The sequence below is a fragment of the Choristoneura fumiferana genome, chromosome 8, assembly GCF_025370935.1.
Source record: "Choristoneura fumiferana chromosome 8, NRCan_CFum_1, whole genome shotgun sequence".
Classification (NCBI taxonomy): Eukaryota; Metazoa; Arthropoda; class Insecta; order Lepidoptera; family Tortricidae; genus Choristoneura; species Choristoneura fumiferana.
This window is the reverse complement of record NC_133479.1, coordinates 5,178,692-5,200,818: the sequence shown is the minus strand read 5'-3', so window position 1 is coordinate 5,200,818 and position 22,127 is coordinate 5,178,692. Positions and strand designations below refer to the sequence as shown.

The 22,127-nt window shown below is 43.1% G+C and overlaps 2 protein-coding genes across 3 annotated transcripts in view; one reads left to right on the top strand and one right to left on the bottom strand.

The window, feature by feature from the left end:
* Nucleotides 1-5,281, top strand: part of tud (tudor domain containing protein) — a 20,269-nt gene extending 14,988 nt beyond the window's left edge. For both annotated transcript variants that reach the window (XM_074090783.1, XM_074090782.1), the window contains 3 exons: nucleotides 356-522; nucleotides 873-1,108; nucleotides 1,478-5,281. In XM_074090783.1, the coding sequence (XP_073946884.1) occupies nucleotides 356-522; nucleotides 873-1,108; nucleotides 1,478-4,440 (3,366 nt within the window). In that variant the 3' untranslated portion in view covers nucleotides 4,441-5,281. The remainder of the gene's footprint in view (nucleotides 1-355; nucleotides 523-872; nucleotides 1,109-1,477) is intronic.
* Nucleotides 4,864-22,127, bottom strand: barr (non-SMC condensin I complex subunit H). Its single transcript, XM_074090784.1, has 12 exons — nucleotides 21,858-22,127; nucleotides 19,903-20,061; nucleotides 19,415-19,615; nucleotides 18,921-19,083; nucleotides 18,251-18,359; nucleotides 16,513-16,686; nucleotides 10,947-11,071; nucleotides 10,222-10,431; nucleotides 9,035-9,266; nucleotides 7,795-8,014; nucleotides 6,793-6,903; nucleotides 4,864-5,946 (listed from the first exon to the last, which is right to left on the bottom strand). The coding sequence occupies exons 1-12, from the start codon at nucleotides 21,996-21,998 to the stop codon at nucleotides 5,647-5,649; spliced, it is 2,145 nt and encodes a 714-aa protein (XP_073946885.1). The 5' UTR covers nucleotides 21,999-22,127; the 3' UTR covers nucleotides 4,864-5,646.

The window sequence follows — 22,127 nt, the reverse complement described above, 5'->3', positions numbered from 1 at the left end:
TATATGATAATGGAGTTTTATGAGTACAAAACAATATGCTGAAAAATGTATGACAAAAAAAAGAAATATAAGAAAAAAAAGTAAAAGAAAGAGAAGTATAAGAGATATTTATGACAACTGCCATTATGGTTTTAAATGGTTCGGAGTTATGATCGGTAGTAATAGTGACTAAGTATGAATAGTGAGTATTATGACAGAAAATTGTATGGCAAACATTTTCGGAGTTCCAATAATCGGGGTTGAAAAATTATGCCAACTGGCGCACCCGTAAAGTCTATGTAGCCATATCCTGAAAACGCGACGAACTACAAAGCTCGAGCTCCCTTTCATTTTGTTCATCATTTTTCGTTTCCAGTTGATGATACTCCCAACAGAACTGAGCGTCTACTACTACCAGTCTCTGGAGTGCTGTCTGAACAACTACACGTCAGAATCCAAGGCGTTGCTCTCCCTAGAAGAGCTCAAAGCCCGCCTCACTGGGAACAACTTTATTGTCTACATCGACAGCGTCGCAGGCATTAGGTAATTTAAACAGGACATTACTTATAAACTGCCACACTCCTAATTTGATCCCTGCGTCCTTATAAAGAACTAAATGGACATCAACACAAGTACTCCCGGCTGCGGAGTACTTCATACAGAACAAAATGTTTGCTTTTAAAAATAAAATAGAAATTACAAGATTCACGAAATTGTGCATAAAGTCCATTTCGACTTTTATGGCAGCATGCAACTTTTTTACTGGAATACAGGAGGTTAATGGCTTCTTACCTATCCAAACAAAAACATGTAAAAAAGTCTCAATTGATTCCTAATTTTTAATTAAACAATTTTCTCACCTCATCGTCTTATTGCGATCTTCGTGTTTACAGCTTGGTGACAACGCTCTATGACATTACCACGGGTAAAAAACTAGAAATTTTCGAACCCGATGAAGGAGCGTTCGAAGAAGTGGTCACCCTCTGCGCGCGAACAGTCTTCAACTACAACTTCGGCATGGCGACCCTACAGCATCTGGAAAATCTTAACGAAATTTATCTGCAGAAGGCTGCTGATGTGGATAAAATACAGGCCCTGTTGGACAAGCTGTTTGCCTTTTATGAGGAAGGTCAGTATGGGGTTTTTTTATATTCGACTGGATGGAAAACGAGCAAGTGGGTCTCCTGATGGTAAGAGATCACCACCGCCCATAAACATCTGCAACACCAGGTTCAAACCGGTTCACCGGGTTCAGGATTCAAAGGTGAATGGGAAATCTGGTGGGATGAATGGGGATGCTTTCTATGTTAGTAGAATGTTTGTAGGCAGGCAGGTTGGTGGGTAGGTAGGTATTATAAGGCTATTAAGCAAGGGTAGTAGGCAAAGTTAGCTAGTATGCTAGCTGCTAGTTGATACAAAGCTAAATAAACAAAGCTTTAAGTTCTGGTGGCATTACCAGCTGTAAAAAAAGATTCTAATTTTCCCTCATGTTTTGCAGGTACTCCTGAAGCTCTGACGACGTTTGAACCGGACACCCTCTGTGCGGCGAAGTCCTCCGATGAAAATTGGTACCGCGCTGCCATCGTCAGCGCTACGGAGACGGAAGCCAAGGTGCAGTTCCCAGACTACGGCAACACGGAAACAGTTTCCAAGGACTTGATCAAGGTACTGGACCCGTCATTCTACGAGCCATGCGCACAGGCCCTCGTCGCCAGTCTCGGCCTTGTCGCGCTCCAAGAGAGTGCCACAGAAAAACTGACCGAGTGGACGACCGAAAAGGAAGTTCAAGTGACGCTGGCTTTCGGCGCAGACGGCTGGCTGGCCAGTCTACATTTAGACGGCGTCGACTTATCCATGAAGCTGGTCGAAGAAAAGCTCGCCACTCCCCGAGTCGCCCCGGAAGAGGTGGAATCCGCACCAGAAGCGGCGCCGGTCGCAGAACCCGAGCCTATCTCCCTTCCTCCCGGCTGCACGCAAGTCTACATCAGCCATATCGACACCCCCGGACACTTCTGGCTGCAGATGGCGGATAAAATAGATAAAATCGAAGAGATCCAAGCCGAGCTTAAAGCCAACGCCGACAGTTACGAGGATCTAGAGACAAGAGAGATGAACACACTCTGTGTCGCCAAATACTCTGCCGATGACCTCTGGTACCGTGCCGAAGTCCTCGACCTCGATTCCGACATCACCACCGTCCGATTCATCGATTACGGAAATACAGATGTGCTAGACAACCAACCGGGAGTTATCAAAAAAATGCCCGAAGGAATGACACACGTCGAACCTTACGCCGTAAAATCGAGCGTCAACGCCGTTCCGACCGGCACCGGCCAGTGGTCCGAACCTGCGGCCGAAAGCTTCGAAGCACTAGTTGGCGACACTGAAGCACCGGTCGACGCTCTCATAGTGCTTAAAGACGTAGTAACGTATGTGGACCTTTTCGTAGGAGGACGCAACGTTACGGATCAGTTGGTAGAGCAAGGACACGCTGCGCGCGCTGAACAGCCAGAGTGCGGCGATTTACCCTCATGTTTCGCCAGCCACGTCAACTCTCCTTCCGAGTTCTGGATCCAGTTGGAATCGGCGGCGCCCGAACTACAGGCCATGGAAACTGCCATGGTCGACGCGGAAAACTTCCCCGAACTCGCGGCGCGCGAGGAAGGCGTGCTCTGCGCCGCCAAGTACCCGGAAGATGGCGCGTGGTACCGCGCCCAGGTCATAGTCGACGGGTCGGAAGGCACCGAAGTTCTCTTCATGGATTACGGCAACGCATCAATCGCCACCGAACTTCGCAGCATGCCTGCCGAGCTGAAGCTCAAACCCGCGCTGTCCCGCAAGTGCGCGCTGCAGAAGCCGCGCGACATCAAATCCTGGTCGCGAAAATCAGAAGTCAAATTCAACGAGCTGGCCGCGGAAGGCGCCACCATTTTCAACGTTCAGTTCATCGCTTCCGGAGATATTTCTATTGTGGAGCTGTACCTCGAAGGAAAATCTGTAACCGAGGAACTTGTGGGGTTGTGTGAAGAGCAACCTCCAGCGGAGCGACCGACCCCTGTCGGCCAGGACTTGCACAGTACGGGTAAGATATGCTACGTGCACGCGGTAGACGAATTCTACGTTCATCTCGACGATAAGACTGCCGAACTCGATAAAGTGACAGAAGTCATGTGCGACGCTCCTGAGTTCGAGCAAATGGAAGAACTAAAAGTAGGGTCAATATGCGCAGCGTTCTGGGCCGAAGACGAGCAGTGGTACCGCGGAAAGATACTAGAGTTCTGCGATGCGAGCTACCACGTGCATTTCATAGATTACGGCAATAAAGCAAAATGCGAGGAGTTCCGACAGCTTCCTGCGGAGGTTTCCGGCATCGAAGCATTGGCTAAGTGCTGCCGTCTCGCGGGTGTAGACGCCGCCGCTGCCTCCGCTGCGAGCAGGAGACTCGACCATCTCATGGCGAACGATACTCCATTCCACATCGAATTCCTCGATAACACCAATGATCCGGCACTCGTGAAACTCCTCATCGATGGTGAGGATATTAGTACCACCATTGTTACCTCAAAACCTAGTGAAATCGAGACTAAAGATGACGTAGATACATCTTCAGACGCTCTCGCAAATTCAACGGAAAAATCCGTAGCCTCGCAGCTTAGTGAATCGCAACTTGAAGAAACTGTTTCTGAAATTGCAATCTCGAATGATAACGAGGTTGCCAAAGTTAATTTAGAAAAATCTGTTTCTGAAACTGTAGTTGCAAAAGACATTGAAGTTGCTAAAGACAAAAATGATTCTGAAAGCACAATGGTAGTAAATAACGAAGCTTCTATGGAAGTTACGCCTGAAGAAACTGAACAAGTTATTAATAAGAATATTGAATCAGTATTAACACTTGATAGCGAAAGGCAAACCAACAATGCGACCGAAAGTTTAGAAACAAATTTGGAGGAAGATGATAGATTTGAGGATGCTAAGGAAATGAACACTTCACAGCCTGATCTAGATGAGAGCCTGGAAAGTAACCACACCGTCATTGAGAACAAATCATTCGAAGCTAATCTAGAAAGCTTGAATGACTCTGAAGAAAAAATCGAACCTCTAGAATCCCCCAAACGAGACACTTCATCAGAAACACTAGAGGATTCCAACGACACAATAAAAACTCCAGAAAGAGAGCAATCCAAGGATTCTATAGTAACTGACGATACAGGCTATACGAGCAACGTTGACGTATCTATCAAAGACTCTCCTGTGAAAGAATCTAGCGGAGATTCTCTAGAAAAAACCGACAAAAAGGTGACTACCGAAAAACTAGAATCGGTAGAAAAGAAAGCCGAAGATAATGAAGTCAAAATGGAGCCTAAAGCTGACGTGACATTGAAAGAAACCAGTGAAATACTTGCTGATTCTATTCCAATTAAGGACACAAAAGTCGTAGCAGAAGTCGAAACTGCTAACTAAATACATTTAACTTGTTGGTATTGATATCTGTATCATATAAAATCTCATTCTCTATGTCAGATGTTGCGAAGCAATGCCTAATTGTGATAGTTACTTATGAAGGGATTTATTTTTAAATTTATTAAAGTGTCTAGAGAGGAGTCTTGGTAGCTTAGTAATGTACGACGTATTTATTAGAGGTGCATCAGTCAGCGGAGTCATCACATAAGGTTTCCGTGTTTTAATTGGAACTTCCAGGGGACTAGACTGAATAGCCTTATTTTTTGTAGTTTTAAAAGTACTCTCTAAACATTTTGATATCTCTATTAATTTGATCACTCTTAGATATAAGTCGTTTAATGCCTGATTATTTATGTGGGAGTCATATTATGGTCGATGAGAATTTTGTTTTTTTTTGTTGCGTCAAAACATAAAAGACAAAAATAAAAGTGTGAAACTTCTTATTTTTTATTTACAATTGTTCTCAGTTATTAGCATTTACGTACGCCTTTGTGAGTTTGTAGGACTTTTGATATTGTGACATTGTAAATACTCATATTTTTCTACGTTCTATGTTAGTCTGTTATATGATTATAGTTATTTTTACAGTTGGCATAACAAATTACTACAAACAAGCCATCATAAAAAACAAAAGCAATAAAAAGTAGCAATAAAGGGTAAACTATTTTGACTTCATCGACATAACCAGCAGAATACCGAATAGTTGATTGATAATTATTCACCATAACCATAACAAATGAACGTAATAAGTGTTATCTTTCACAAAATAAGTTGCGTTATTTTAAATGATTATTTCTGTAATTGTTTACTGTTTTTAAAATAAAAAAAAGTTTGTATAATCCATAGTGTTTTATTTACAACGAGCCCAGCTTACTGCAAAAGTAAATCAAATCGCATTTATTTGAGGTAATAAATTGACAAAATACCATAAAACTACGAAAATTGTTAAAAACAACTATAAAATACTTTATACAATTCAATGGCAAACCATATTGTTTTTTGAAACAAATAAACTTAAAACTACGCGCATTATTGTTAAAACTGTATTCTTTGAGAAACTAGTAATAAAGACAAACCGTATATTATCTATCAGCCATCGTACCATTCTATGCATTGCACTGATGTAAACACCGCAATTTATATGGTGATGAGATGAGTCCGGCAAATTACCTCATAGAAAATTAATACTCAATATCAAACAGCATACTATTCTATAAGACCTACTATACTAAAGTCCTTTAGGTCCTCACTCTTCTCTAGTATTAGACCCTTCTCGTTAGCTAAGTGGAGAACCGACAATAGAGCCAAAGGCACGCTGAGGGATTCTCTCATATTAGTCGACAATTTCGTCGGTAGTTTGTTGTATATGGTTGAAAATGTAGTTGCCGTAACTTCCTCTTTCTCGCTTTTCGACTTTTCTGTTAGCATTTTCCAAGTGCAATGCTTTAGTTGTTTCATATCAACCTTTTTGGCTCTCATTGCGTATGGAATGAAAATTTTCGCAACCTGAAAACAAACAAAAAAAACATTTTTATTTAGGTACAGTTTTACATAATAGGTTTTACAAAGTTGGCCACTATTGGAAACCTCTGGGGTTTAAGCAATAGTTGACGAGATCACGCAGATCGTGCTCTTACTTTTATTAATTACATATATTTGTATGTTAGTTCGCAAGTACGCACGGGAATTTTGGAATCAGCTTGCAGCGCCAGTATTTTCCGACCGGTATAACTTTGGGATCTTAAAAAACGAGCCTACTCATTTCTCAAACTACCTATATGTTTTGGATGTCCCGTGGACGGCGGTGGTTGTTTTCCACCAGGTGACTCTCTTGCTCGTTTGCCCCCTAAGTACGACAATAAAGGTAGAAAATTCACAAACCATATCGCTTAGATAACCATTCAAGAGTTACACTAAAAGAGCTAATTTACATTTTGATTTTGCTCAGCTGGCCTCAGACATGGCGTTAATGCTTTTCAGGTTGGCTGATGTGACAAGGAATTAGTTATTATCAATTGTGAGATGTAATTTTTTTTCCTGGTTAGTTAATGTTTTGCCCTATGGGCTAATGTGACAAATTTGTACGTTGCCCGTTTCAAATAAAAAAAAAAAAAATAAAATAAAAACCACGTATGTAGACAGCGTATGACAGCGGGATTTTGACATTCACTCATTCATTTAATTCATTCTCCTTTTATGCAACCAGTTGTTCACGTAGCTGTGTGTGTAATAATTATTCACTTCAACTGTCGTGGCACTACCTATATCATTGGTTCAGAAAATCACACCCCTGATGTAGTGCACTGAGCGACATGTGCATGTGAAGTGGCTCCAGAATATGATTATGCTTACCTTAGTGGGCGGCTCGAGCATGTCTCCGATCTCCTCAGGTTCTGCCGCCTTCGCCTGCTCGTGAAGATCGCCGGCAGCCATGCCGTCTTCGTTGCCCCAGTCGTCGCCGTCCTGAGAATATTTTTTAACATGAAACGTCTTTCATTTCGGTCACTATAGTGCCCGTCCACTAAGAAGTCAATCCTGACACATTGCACAACTATGAAGTTCCTGATTATTGTTAATTTCAACCACTGAAAAAAAAATGCTATACTTACTACTCTGTCGCACGCAACAAGTAAGCATTGCATTTTTGTCTATGATTCATATTGTTAATATTCAGAAACTTCATAGTTTTGTAATGTGTCAGGATTTACTAACTTCATAACGGCTGTCGACTAAAGACACTTTTAAAAACGTGACGAAATTTGTTTACAAGATCACTTATAAGTACTTATAACTTTAAGTTGGTTTTTAAATTATTCGAGTGTATAATCAAAACTTGCGAGTCGAAATTGGCTCACTACTTTTGGTTGATTGAATGACAGCAAAAGCTAGTATTAAAATGATATTTTAGGTTATGTTATTTTTGGCTGTCTTGGAATTATTGTTATCTAGACTTTACCCGCGGCTTTGCACGCGTAATTTATAGATCAGACAGTTGAATTGAAATTCCAGGATTTTACTAAATTCTTCCATAAGAAAAAATTCATAAATTTGATCGTGGTTCCCATTGAAATCGCATTAAAACAGCTCTGCAAAATTTTATAACTAAACCCAGTGGTTGTGATTTCGAAATTTTATCCCTGTCCCATGGGAACATCGGGATAAAAAGCCTTTGTGTTATTCCAAACATCCAGCTATTTAACATATCAAATTTCATCCAAATTCGCCGAGCCGTTTTAGCGTGAAGGAGTAACAAATATACACACATACAAACTTCGCATTTACAATATTAGTAGGATAAATTCAACTACTCAATTCACCAAAATGATCCAATAGCCATCCAGCAAATAATCTCACCGGCACATTATTAGGGCAGTAGGACGCGTCGTTCTCGTTATTGTAGTCGTAGCCTTTGGCCTCGTCGACGGGCACGGGGTCGTCGCCGGGGCCGGGGCCGGGGTCGCGCCGGGGGTCGGGGCCGGGGTCGCGCGCCCGCGACCGCTCCAGCTCGCGCTTGCGCAGCAGCAGCACGTTGCGCCGCACGAACAGCTTCCGGAAGTGGGACTCGTCGAGACCCCTGGAAATGGTTTGCTTTTGAGTGCTGACGCTATATTACGAAGTGCAAAATTCGAAATTCGTATCTTGCCGTCCCGTTGACGCTAATATTATTTAAATACGAGAGTGAGAGGGACGGTACGGTACGAACTTGGATTTTTGGATTTCGTAGTAGCCCTCAACCACCAATATTTGACACGAACAAAGCGTGCATAGATATCTGATACTCTTTCTAGGGCCATTAGGACGTGTCAGATATTTTTGCATACTCGATGCAGGCATGTACGGTCCAGGACTTTAATTCATGAACCACCATGGAACCCTTTCAAAGGAAAAGTCATTACGATTTTCATTGTTAATATTAATGCGATGTCACTATGACGTTTACTGTGAAACGGTTCCATGGTGGCTCATGAATTTTATATTCATTCCTTGACCGTACCAAACACCAGTTTAAGTTCGTTCTCCGTCATTTTCAATTATTGTTTCAGAATTATTAAATTACTAGCGTTTACCTGCGGTTTCGCACGCGTAAATCTAGAATAAAAAGCCGTGGTGGCCTAGTGGTTTGACCTATCGCCTCTCAAGCAGAGGGTCGTGGGTTCAAACCCCGGCTCGCACCTCTGAGTTTTTCGAAATTCATGTGCGGAATTACATTTTAAATTTACCACGAGCTTTGCGGTGAAGGAAAACATCGTGAGGAAACCTGCACAAATCTGCGAAGCAATTCAATGGTTGTGTGAAGTTCCCAATCCGTACTGGGCCCGCGTGGGAACTATGCCCAAGCCCTCTTGTTCTGAGAGGAGGCCTGTGCCCAGCAGTGGGACGTATATAGGCTGGGATGATGATGATGAAATCTAGAATCCAGCAGTTAAATAAAAATTCCGGATTTTTACTAAAATACCCGTGTTGTTAAACCAGTTAGACTTAAAACATTTTGCCCACCTTAATCTATTGGTCATCCTTTTTCTAATCCAACATAGCTACTAAGCCCAACTTCTAGAAGCAACCAAAACCCCCTGAAGTTATCCGCCCGGCTCACCTATCGATAGGCATTTTGAAGTTAGCCTCGTTCCACGTATGCCCCGTAGCGAGGGTCTTCCTACTGATCATGATCTTGGCAGGCTGCGTGGGCTCGTACTCCCCCGTGGTGGCCGCGCGGTGGTCGAAGGCGAGCCCCGCGCCCGGGAAGTCCAGCTGGCGCTTCGTACGCGTCGGCTTCTTACTCCCTTCGAGGGTCACGCGACCCGCTGTTGTTTGGGAACGCTCGGACGCTGAAAGTAAAAATTTCATGGAGTTACTCTATAATGTGCCGTATAAGTCGCAAGGAATTTGACCACGCTAGATTAAGCATTGGTGTTGTCATTTAGTTCTCATAAAAATGTAGCACTGAACATCATCCCACACATTTGCTGAAACGATAATGAGGAAAGAACGCCGCAAAAACGCTATACCGAGTTTTTATATGGCTATATCGGATTGACTTGAAATTTGGTATACATAAGTTGGATGACAGTGCAAGTACAGTCAGCAAAAAAAGCTTGAATTAAAAAGGTAATTTTTACCAGATATTTATTTGATAGGAAGTTGTTCCAAGCCCAGATGCCTTATTAATAATATTAACATGCGAGTAATATTTACACACTATTTTAGATGAGGGTAAAAAAGTGATGGTGAATGCGATGACGTTAGCGCGTTAATCTGTCATCTCCCAGAATAATAGGATCAAAGGAATTTGGGCATAAATTTGTGCCTCTGGGAGAGGACAGGTTAAAGTTTGAAATACACAGAGAGCGGTGGCGGGGCGGGGCGGTGCGGCGCGGAGGCGGTACCGGTTGTAATATTCGAGCTAACATGAAAGAGAGAATACCGCGCGGGAAATAAGCGTGGCGCGGTATTCTGTCTGCCCTCCGGCTCCGGCGTCAGTGTGTTTCTAGCGAAAACAATATGGCCTCTGGTCTTGTTACTCGTATTACCATACCATACGTTCCACTGCTGGGCACAGGCCTCCTCTCAGAACAAGAGGGCTTGGACCATAGTTTCCACGCGGGCCCATTGACACAAAGCTCGTGGTAAATTTCAAATGTAATTTCGCACATGAATATCTAAAAACTCAGAGGTGCGAGCCGGGGTTCGAACTCACGACCCTCTGCTTGAGAGGCGATAGGTCAAAGCAGTAAGCCACCACGGCTTCTCGTATTAGTTCTGTTCATAAGAGTAGCGACTGACTGCGGTTGTTCTTGAGCCGCCAGTGCCTGGGGCCGGCCCAGGCGGCGACGATGGCTCCGCAGTAGGAGTACTCGAGGCGCGCGTCGGGCGGCGCGCCGGGCCGCATGTCGGTGAGCCGCAGCGGGGGCGCGGGCGCGGCGCGCGCGGCGCACGCCAGCACGAAAACGTCCTGCTCGGAGTCGCTCTCGATGCCTGCGAGGGGCTCGTCGTCTGGAACAGAACAGATCATTAGTTTACAACTAAAAGGTAAATAAGGAATTACAAACGAGACATATAAAGATTGTAGGTTTATTTCAATTTTAATAATGCCTCTTCTCCTGAACTCCGGAAGTTTTGACGTAACCAAGTGAAAAAAAAAATGCTACCCAACAAAGTACAGTGTTTGAATGTTTCCTTAAAGTTAATTTTGCAGGTGGTAGGACCGTGTGCAAGGTCCGCCCGGATTGCTACCACCATCTTGCTCGCTAATCCTGCCGTGAAACAGCAGTGCTTGCACTGTTGTGTTTCGGCGTGGAGAGTAAGACAGCCGGTGAAATAACTGGCACTTGAGGTATTCCATCTTAGGCTTCTAGGTTGGCAACGCATCTGCAATACCTGGTGTTGCAGTTGTCTATGGGCGGTGGTGATCTCTTACCATCAGGAGACCCCTTGCTCGTTTTCCATCCAGTCGAATAAAAAAAAATGTAAATCAAAAATAACACAGTGTATGTAGATGTAACGCTCACCAAACAGGTCGTTATGGGCCTCCTCCTGCGGCACGGGCTCCACTTCGGCGTTGACGTCGAACGCGAGCGCCTGCTGCGACAAATTCAGTCGGTTCTCTTCCACCCAGTTATTCACACGAGTGTTGCTGGAGACAAACAATTCGTACCAAATAAAATAATAATAAATATCATGGGACATTTGACCTATTCCCATTCTAAGCAAAGCTTGCATTATGGATACTAGGCAACGAATAAACATACTTATATAGATAAATACATACTTAAATACATATTATATTTTTAAGTATGTATATCCATTTCACTTACACAGATAATTTTTAATTGTAATAGAGAACTTATGCACCTATTTTCATACTTCTAAGTCCAGAAATGAGAAAATTTCCATACAAACTTTACCCCCCCGTTTTACCCCTTTAGGAGAAAATTTTATCCATTTCACTTACACAGATATGTTTTAATTGTAATCAAGAACTTATACACCTATTTTTATACTTCTAAGTCCAGAAATGAGAAAATTTCCATACAAACTTTACCCCCCAATTTTATCCATTTCACTTACACAGATAACTTTTAATTCTAATCGAGCACTTGTATACCTATTTTCATACTTCTAAGTCCAGAAATAAGAAAATTCCATATAAACTTCACCCCTATTTCACCCCTTTAGGGGATGAATTTTTAAAAATCCTTTCTTAGTGCTCACTTACACCATAAAAAAACCTGTACCAAATTTCAAGTTTCCAGGTGTAGCGTCCAGATAAGCCATTACCCCGCTAGCCGCAGTCGGTTCCACGTGTTGGCAATACTGTAAACATCTGCACACCGGCGCGTGGAACTGCGCGGCGTATTTGAGTTCATTTGAATTGCCCAGAAGGCCAGTCGAGAAGCGGAGCGACATTCCTTCCGGCGACGCGGTCCTGAACAGAACTCTATACATTGCGCTAAACTCATATCCTTCCTTTTCCCTAGTTTAATATTCCATTGTAAATACTTTCCTTTTTGATAATCTTTATTATACGTTCGTGTGCCTCTAAATCCCTTTTCATTTAATCATCGAAGCCTCAGGAGGCGCACCTACACTGGTGACCCCGTAGGTATTGGACAAGAAACGCAAAATTCAAGCAAAATTCAAGTAAGAATATAAAACCTACATAATATGAAATGTCAAAGGGAAACAGCGCAAGTGACAGCGATGGCGCCGTTTTCAAAGTCGGTGTACGAGCGCCGCCGTTTTGGCCGCAAGAGCCTGCGCTTTGGTTTTCGCAGATGGAAGCGCAATTTTCTTTGTCGGGAATAACGGCTGATTCTACAAAATTCAATTACGTAATTAGTCAGTTGGAACATCAATACGCGGTAGAAGTCAAAGACATTATAAATTCTCCGCCGGCCGAAAACCGATACGTCAAATTGAAAACCGAGCTTATTTCAAGATTGTCATTGTCGCAGGAAAAGAAATCGCTGCAATTATTACAAGGTGAGCAAATGGGCGATAGGAAACCATCGCAATTTTTACGCCAGCTGCGCATTTTGGCTGGAACTTCAGTGACGGATGATTTTTTGCGCACCGTATGGTCAAGCCGGTTACCGAAAAATTTACAGGTCGTAATCGCATCGCAGCCAAATTCAACGCTAGATGAACTCGCGGATTTAGCTGACAAAGTGCACGATCTTGTACCACAAGAACCGCAAATATTTTCCGTAAAAATGACAGTGACAGCAAAAATTTTCAAATTCAGATTTCGTGGCAATGGCAAAGCAAATGGCAGAACTAACATCGGAAATTGCTTCGCTCAAAGCGCAGTTCAGTAGTAGACAACCGCACTCAAGATCGCGCTCGCGTTTTAATTCCCGCAACAAAACTCCAGTCGGACGTCAAGCGCGGTCACGGTCTGCGTCGAAACCAAGAGACCCGTCCATCTGCTGGTACCATTACAGGTTTGGAGACAACTCTACTCGCTGTACCAGGCCTTGCAGTTACCCTGGGTCGGAAAACTTCAACGGCAGCCGGAAGTAGCGGCTAACGACTGCCATACCAAACCGGGCCGCCTCTTCGTAATGGACCGTTCCTCGAAAGTTCTCTTCCTAGTAGACACCGGGTCGGATTTGTGTGTATACCCGCGCACGTCACTCAGTGGCAACCGACCTAAGAGCAGCTACGAGTTAACAGCGGCGAACGGCTCAGTTATATCTACCTACGGTTCGGTGCAACTGAAACTTGACTTGGGTTTGCGGCGAGCATTTAATTGGAGATTCGTGGTGGCAGACGTTGCTAAACCCATCATTGGTGTTGATTTTTTGTCCTTCTTTAATATTATGATTGATTGCAGAAAACAACGCATTATAGATGGCCACACTACTCTTTCCGCTGCAGTACCAACCCAAGGTACATCCGAAGACATCTCGTCAGTGAAGGTGATGTCAGGGGAATCCAAGTACCACGAGATCCTACGTCAGTATCCCGACATCACCCGACCTTCAGGTACACCAAAGGTACCCAAGCATAATACAGTGCATCATATACGCACACTCCCTGGCCCGCCGATTGCAAGTAAGCCCCGACGCCTTCCTCCGGATCGCCTGAAGATCGCACAAAAGGAGTTCGAGGATATGCTGCAGAACGGTACAGCTTGTCAGTCTGAGAGTCCATGGTCTTCTCCGCTTCATCTAGTACCCAAGAAAGATGACGGCTGGCGACCATGCGGCGATTACCGTGCCCTTAATGCGCGTACGATTCCAGACAAGTACCCGATCCGACATATTCAAGACTTTACGCAGCAACTCGCCGGGAGTACAATATTTTCCAAGGTTGATCTTGTCAAAGCCTACAACCAGATCCCAGTTTATCCGGATGACATCAAGAAGACAGCCATTATCACACCTTTTGGCCTGTTTCAGTTTCCATACATGACGTTTGGTCTCCGGAACGCAGCTCAAACGTTTCAACGTTTCATGGACGAAGCGCTGCGAGGTCTGGATTTCTGCTATGGATACTTGGACGATATTCTGATCTTCTCTCGAAACGCAGAAGAGCATCACCAACATCTCCATCAACTATTTCGTCGACTGTCAGAGTATGGTATCCTCATCAACACTGCAAAATGTGAGTTTGGTGTAACGAACATCACCTTTCTTGGCCATGAAGTGTCCGCAGAGGGATCCGTCCGCTACAGTCTAAGGTACAAGCAATCCAAGACTACCCTGTACCCAAGAATGTCAAGGAACTCAGACGATTCCTGGGCATGTTCAACTTCTACAGAAGGTTCGTACCAGGTGCATCAGCTTTGCAAGCGCCCTTGAACGTCGTACTGTCCGGTCCAAAGAAGAAGCCAACGCAAGAGATCGAGATGACAGAAGACATGATGCATGCATTCGAGTCATGTAAGCAAGCTCTCTCTCAAGCCACTCTTCTCGCTCATCCGCTGACAGACGTCGAGCTCGCTATCCACACTGACGCCTCAGACGTTTCCATCGGCGCAGTCTTACAGCAGCGCGCAGCACCGGAAGCCTGGAACCACTAGCATTCTTTTCAAGACCACTGAATCCTGCTCAAAAGAAGTATAGTCCGTATGACAGAGAACTGCTGGCTATATACGACGCTATCAGACATTTTCGTCACATGGTCGAGGCCAGACCCTTCATCATCTATACGGATCATAAACCTTTGACGTTTGCATTCACCACCGCTAGAGACAAATGCTCACCGAGACAGTTCCGATACTTAGACTTCATCTCACAGTTTAGTACGGACATACGGTACGTAGCGGGAAAAGATAACGTTGTTGCAGACGCACTCTCAAGAGTAGAAGAAATAAATGGGTCAATCAACTACGAAAGCCTTGCACGCGCTCAAGATAAAGATCCTGAACTGCAAGCGCTTCTTCAAGTTGACTCATCATCATCATCATCATCGTCTTCATTGAATCTCAAGAAAATCAAATCTTTTGAAAATATTTCGAAATTTATTGCGACATCTCGACCGGTAATTCAAGACCTTACCTTACTCAAGCCTTTCGTCGTGCAGCTTTCAACTCATTGCACGGTTTGAGCCATCCAGGTGCAAAAGCAACTGTCAAATTGGTGACGCAACGATTCGTCTGGCCCGACATACGCAGAGATTGTCGCCGTTGGCGAGAGAATGCACAGATTGCCAGAGAAACAAAATTTCACGTCATACGTCATCACCCATATCATCATTTCATACACCATCACTTCGTTTTTCACATGTCCACATGGACATAGTAGGGCCATTACCATTTTCTTGTGGTTACAGATACTGCTTGACGGTCATTGATCGCTTCACCCGTTGGCCTGAGGCCTACCCCTTGGCTGACATCACAGCGGAGACCTGCGCGCGAGCCTTCATCGCGGGCTGGGTCGCCCGCTTCGGCTGCCCTGTCAAAATCACCACAGACAGGGGCAGGCAGTTTGAGTCCGAGCTGTTCCACACCTTGTCATCCATCCTCGGGGCAGAGCACCGGCCTACCACATCCTATCATCCGGCCTGCAACGGGATCATTGAGAGACTCCACCGCCAGCTCAAGTCCTCAATCATGTGCCACTCCAATACGCACTGGGCTGAAGCCTTACCCTTGGTGCTGCTGGGCATCCGCAGCGCTTGGAAGGACGACTTACAAGCTTCAGCAGCAGAGCTCGTCTACGGGGAACCTCTACGCCTACCTGGCGAATTCTTTACGCCTACGAAGGGCACTACGGTCGACTACACGGACTTCGCAGCCAGACTTCGTGACCACATTGGAAAACTCAACCCAGTCCCGGCCAGTCATCACTCGAAGAAACCTTTTTACATCCCGAAAGAGTTGAGCACGGCCGAGTACGTTTTTCTTCGACAAGGGCACGCGAAGAGATCGCTAGAGTCCCCGTACTCAGGCCCGTACAAGGTCCTCGAGAGACGTGACAAGACCTTTCGAATCATTTTAAATGGAAAGCCGAACACCGTGACCATCGATCGACTGAAGCCGGCCTTCATGACCAGCGACACTATAGATGAGGACACATCCAACAGCCATCAAGCATCAACAATACCAGAGCCTGAACCGAGCACCGTCAGAATGACGCGAAGTGGACGATATGTAAGATTTCCAGATCACTATCGACATAGCAGGCAATGGTCTCGGCGGGGGAGTAGTGTAGCGTCCAGATAAGCCATTACCCCGCTAGCCGCAGTCGGTTCCACGTGTTGGCAATACTATAAACATCTGCACACCGGCGCGTGGAATTGCGCGGCGTATTCGAGTTCATTTGAATTGCCCAGAAGGCCAGTCGAGAAGCGGAGCGACATTCCTTCCGGCGACGCGGTCCTGAACAGAACTCTATACATTGCGCTAAACTCATATCCTTCCTTTCCCTAGTTTAATATTCCATTGTAAATACTTTCCTTTTTGATAATCTTTATTATACGTTCGTGTGCCTCTAAATCCTTTTCATTAATCATCGAAGCCTCAGGAGGCGCACCTACACAGGCCAGCGGTTTGGGCTGTGCGTTGATCTATAAGTCAGTCAGTCAGTCAGTTTCTTCTTTTATATATATAGATAAATAAATACTAACGTGTCCTCAGTTTCCGGGTCCCAGTTGCTGATGGAGAAGCCGGTGAACGGCTCACAGATCTGATCCTCAACCGTGAAGGCAGGCAGCAGCTTAGAGGCCAGCGCGATACGCTCGCTTAAGTCCAGTTCTTCTGGGACGTTCTCTTTGATGGGCTCCAGGAAACGGTCATCAGTCCTGGAAGAATAATGATAGGATAACTCCTATCATAACTCTCCTAACGCTGCACCAAGTTACAAAACCGTAATATTATTACCATACTTTATTATTATAAATATCGGCGAATAAAACAGCTATAATAGAGTCGATCAGACTGCATCGTTCGGTCGGTCCGACTTATCGTAAATTCTTTCGCCATACACACACCGTTTATCGTAGCGATCTTCATTTCAGTTCCGATGGCGACCGACGATGCAATAGCAATTACATTATAATATTATATATATATGGCAAACGAGCAAGTGGGTCTCCTGATGGTGAGAGATCACCACCGCCCATAAACATCTGCAACACCAGGGGTATTGCAGATGCGTTGCCAACCTAGAGGCCTAAGATGGGATGCCTCAAGTGCCAGTAATTTCACCGGCTGTCTTACTCTCCACGCCGAAACACAACAGTGCAAGCACTCTTACTTCACGGCAGGATTAGCGAGCAAGATGGTGGTAGCAATCCGGGTGGACCTTGCACAAGGTCCTACCACCTGCATATAGCCCTAATTCATCCATTCCGATTTATCTATTCCAATTTTGATACTGTTCCGTTCGACGGTACAGTTTTAAAAATTAGTACAAATCCATACAGTTTTCTCACACACACACAATACGATAAACGGTGCCAGTTCGGTTCAGTCAGTCTGATCGTCAGGATTTTTCGTAGCGTCTGCGGGCCCTATAATTTACCTGTTTTAGGTTGTTTATTTAGTATAGTTATATATTTCTTTCTTCTCACTGTGCATAAATTACTGTTCGCCTATCTTTGAGTTTTCCTTTCTAGTTTAGGTTAGCTTGAAAAGATCCCTTTTAGGGATAAGTTCGCCTTTGTACTCTTTTTGTTTTCTCTTTTTGTATTATTTTGTGTTTATGTACAATAAGTATTTACATACATACATACATAGGTTTTACCCGCACTAACATACAGCCTTACTATTGGCCAAGAGGGTTTCACGCCTTCCAAAAAACACTTAACTTATACTAACATAAATGTTTATAGTATTTTATGCGACTGTATCGTAATAGGGGTCCTTAAAACACGAGTGTGGGTTTATGGAACGAGGCGTAGCCGAGTTTCATAATAGGGTCAAATGAGTGTTTTAGGGCCTAATTACGTACAGTCGCATATATTTTTTTATCTATATCCACATTAAATCCTCTATCATGTGTTCCGCGAACCATTGAGAATGACCAGCATTAACGAGAACTAGGTAGGTATGTCTGCCCCACGAGCTGCGCCCGCGACGACCTGCTGCTGCACGTGGTCGCAGATGACCATTACGATACAGCCGTGTTCATAATAGAATCCAATGTCGTAATGCTGGTCATTACCTATGGTTTTTGAACGTATAATTGAGGATTGGATATGGGTGTAGATAAACTTATTTAAACTTATATTAATGGTACAGTCACGATCGTTAATTTGGGACCCACTTAAGTTCAAATATCTGTAATTTTGTATGACAGCTCAAAGGACTTTTTCACAAAATGGGTCCCAAATTAACGATTGTGACGGTACCACTGGAATGTACCTTAGAATAAGCCCCAAAGTTTTATCGTGTATGGGCAGCGTTGCGTTGAAAGCACGATTCGACGAGGTAACGTCGCCCGCTGTAGCCGCTAGTCTTTCGAAAAATGGATCTGAAAAACGACAGTACAAAATGTTTGAAGCAGATAAAATTGGGAAAATATACCGCCAGTGAAACTAGCAGCGAACACTGGCTTTGTCTTTGGCCACTTTGTGCCATACGGCGACTGAACATGAGTTGTACAAATAAATAGCTATTATTTGGATTTTTTACATACCTACTTGAAATAATAATATAGGTATGATACCTACTCAAATCTAATTACATGTTTAAATACATATAATGACCGTAAGTAAATATAACTTAAAAAACTACTCATAAAATAAATTTATTATAAATTTAAACTGTTACTTTAATTTAAATTGAAAATTTGTTTTGCATTCCTGTTACTTGTAATGTACACTCACTCGAGAAACTACTTTTGCTTATATGTATCAGCCAAATAATATTTATATTCAACTGTGTTATATATGCTGTTTGTTTCCCAAATAAATAAATAAATACACAAATAGGACTCGTATGAAACCAAAATTACCCAACCGAAGATAATTCAAAAAATTACGCTCGTCTGGCTTCACCCATCCATATTGGATATTTGTTAAAACCAACTAACCAATACATTCGTTAGCTTCAAAATCCCCGTTGAACACATCAGGGTTCTGGGCGACGGCTCCCTTGGAGCGCTTCTTCTTCTTCTTGGTGGCAGCCGGCGCGTCGCCGTCCGCCGCCCCTTCGTCTTGGGTGCAGCCGTCGTCATCTTTCTTGCCACGCTTTGACTACGTGAAAACAAGAAATAAAATAAATAAATGTCAGCATAGTTGTCATTGTCATCTTACAGTGTGGAGATGGAGGAGCTGCATGAACACACATTTGTTGCATAGACTTAGCTCTATTGCAAGGTCGCAGAACCTAACCTAACCTAACCCTCCAAAATAATGATAAAACTGACATTTTTATTTTTGTAGCTTTCCATGTGATTAACAAACATAATTGAACAATTAGATTTATGAGTCAACATTGTAGGTATGGAAGGAAGTTCTTGTTAGCTTAGGCGTTAGGTACTGGTGTTCAATCGGCATATTTTTTTTTACAAAGAAAACACCCCACCTGTGCAGCTTTACTCAATCCCCCAGCCATCTTCAGCACATCGTAGTGGACAGCATCAACCCTGAATGAGTAGATACGAGCAGAAGCATCAACCACCGTCGAGGCTGTCTGCAGGTTATCCATCCTAGAGTCATGCTTCCGCAGCATTGATGTCATGAAGTCTATAAGTTGCAGGTTCCATGCATTGTCCTTGTTTATTTTCTGTACATAAAAAACAAGAAAGTGTTATATATCACTCTATCAGATGGTGAATGGATAACTCAGGGGTTACAGAAGCTGGCCCTATACTACGAAGTGCAAAATTCCAAATTTGTATCTTGCCATCCCGCTGATGCTTATAATTATTTTTAATACAAGAGTGAGAGGGATGGTACGATACAAACTTCGATTGTCGTAGTAGGTCCCAGGTTCGATTGAGGTTCGTTCAGCCCGTGTAGCAGTGGTGGACCAACAGTGGGCCTGAAGGTAGTACCCGCCCCAGGTCATACATTTTCAGCATAGAGCTTGAGGCATCCCTGGAAGTGTTCCTTCTGCGGGGACGAGGACATGGTGTCGCGCGGACGTCGCGGCGAGTGCGGCGTGGACGTCGCCACCGCGCGCTCCGACGCCACCAGCGACGAACGCTCCGCATCGTCGTCATTGCGCTCCTGGAATAATAAAATTATTAACCTATATTTCTGGACTGGAAGTTGTGTAACTTACGGATCCATTAAAAAAAGCCTACTTGTTCTATTACTAGCAACTTTGATGTTAGCAACACCAGCAACACTACTGCAGTAGTTGCGTGAGAGCAATGGACCTTTCATTTTTTTAATAATTTAAATAAGGTAAACCATACAGTAGTTGGCCACGTTACAGTAATTGCCCACATGAATTAAATCAAAAATGTACAGAGAAAAGTGGTGATAAATCATAAAAAATATTGAGCTAATTATAATACTCTAGTCGCTTTTATCATGAAATTGTTTTTATTATTGTTGTTTCATATAAAAAATTCAAGTGGGCAATTACTGTACCTTGGCCAATTACTGTATGGTGTACCCAACATAAAACTTCAAAAATGTTGTAAATTTACATTTACACTGATGTACACAAAAAACTATGAATAATTATAAAGACCAATTATAAAGTCAAAAAAACCCTAGAAGCATTGAACACTAAGGGGCTGTTTCACCATCCATTGATTAGTGTTAAGTGTCGGTTAAATGTGATGCCGTCTCCGTCTATTCGAACAAAACAAATAGAGACGGCATCACATTTAACTGTCACTTAACACTAATCAATAGATGGTGAAACAGCCCCTAAATCTTTTTTCTAAATGGGCCGGCAATACAACCATAACTAAATTTATTACGGGTGGCAGTGGCCTACAAAACACAGGTAGTAAAATCCAGTGGCTAACAGATTCAAAAGAGTCATTATGACCAGAGATCTCTCTACTGTGATCCAAAAGATCTATTATGTTCTGGTATGAATTGGAACCCACTGTAATACCAAACCTCCAGAGCCGTATTAAGCCAGCGTGGGGCCTGTAGCAAATTTTATTATCGGGCCCTTGATTTGCTTCAAGTTTAAAGTATTAAAAACATTAAAGTCAATAATTTTTATACCATTTATTTCTTTGGCAGTAGGTTTGGTTTTGTGGACATTGAAATTAAATAAAATATTTATTCACAATGAACATATGAAACATATTAGGTATAATATCAATAATTAAAAAAAAATTGCTTCTCTAAACTGACATTTTTACGATCAGAAAGCCAATCCGCAGGGCCCGTAGTATTTGCTACTCTTGCTACTTGGTTAATCCGCCACTGCAAACCTAACTGAATCGCTTGGCCTTTGCTACAGATAAATTAATGAATGCCTATCAGAACTGGATCCAATAAAGGAGAGAGTCAAGAAGCAGTTGGCTCCAATATCAGAGCTGGATTTAGTAAATCACTTCTCAGTCAACATTACCCATGTCTAAAGAGAATTACCAAAAATAAGATTGTGGTCTTTATTTGTAATGTTCGAAGAACACTCGTGCAAAATGTTGTGCGTCATATGGATTTTACATGTGTATATCCCAATCTCGTGAGATTATCAGAATACACACACACACACAAACATCACGCCTGTATTCCCAAATGGGGCAGGCAGAGCACACGAAATGTTACTGCTTCGGAGCCACTTTTAGCAATTTTAGGTTTAGGTTGACAAAAAAGGAATACAATAATACTCAGAGGCAAATAGGGAATCTTTTTCAATGCATTGTTTCGCAAAGTAACACCTAATATAATAATAAATAACATAATTTAACTGTCCTAAAAAGAATTGTTTCTCTTTGCTAATAGGATGTACTAAAACTACATGTCGGCAATCTCTTACTTTTCAGTGAACAATGAAATAAGAATTTTATGTTTTACAGTGGTTTTTTATAGTTTATGATATCACAAACCTCTTCTCTGGTATTTGCTGCTCGAGCTTGTGTTGGTATTAAACTGCGTCTCTTCAAGGAACTGTTGCTGCTACTCCCGCCAAGGCTTTTTCTCAATCTCACCAAATCCGGCGTGGAAGTTATAGGACTCTCGACCATCATGATGCATGTGTCTTTCACGTTATATTATCTCAAATAAATAACACTATTTAATTAATTAAACATCTCAAATTCATCATACGCAACGCAAATTAAATCTCAACGGCCAAGAATAAACGTACGTCATATTTT

What these genes read in the sequence shown, in the direction of transcription:
- barr (XM_074090784.1), bottom strand. Translation starts at nt 21,998, where the DNA reads ATGATGGTCGAGAGTCCTATAACTTCCACGCCGGATTTGGTGAGATTG. An exon ending in ACTTTGGGGCTTATTCTAAG is followed by an intron (nt 16,687 to 18,250) that starts GTACATTCCAGT and finishes TTATTCTTCCAG; the next exon opens with GACTGATGACCGTTTCCTGG. An exon ending in GCGGCTCAAGAACAACCGCA is followed by an intron (nt 9,267 to 10,221) that starts GTCAGTCGCTAC and finishes TTTTACTTTCAG; the next exon opens with CGTCCGAGCGTTCCCAAACA.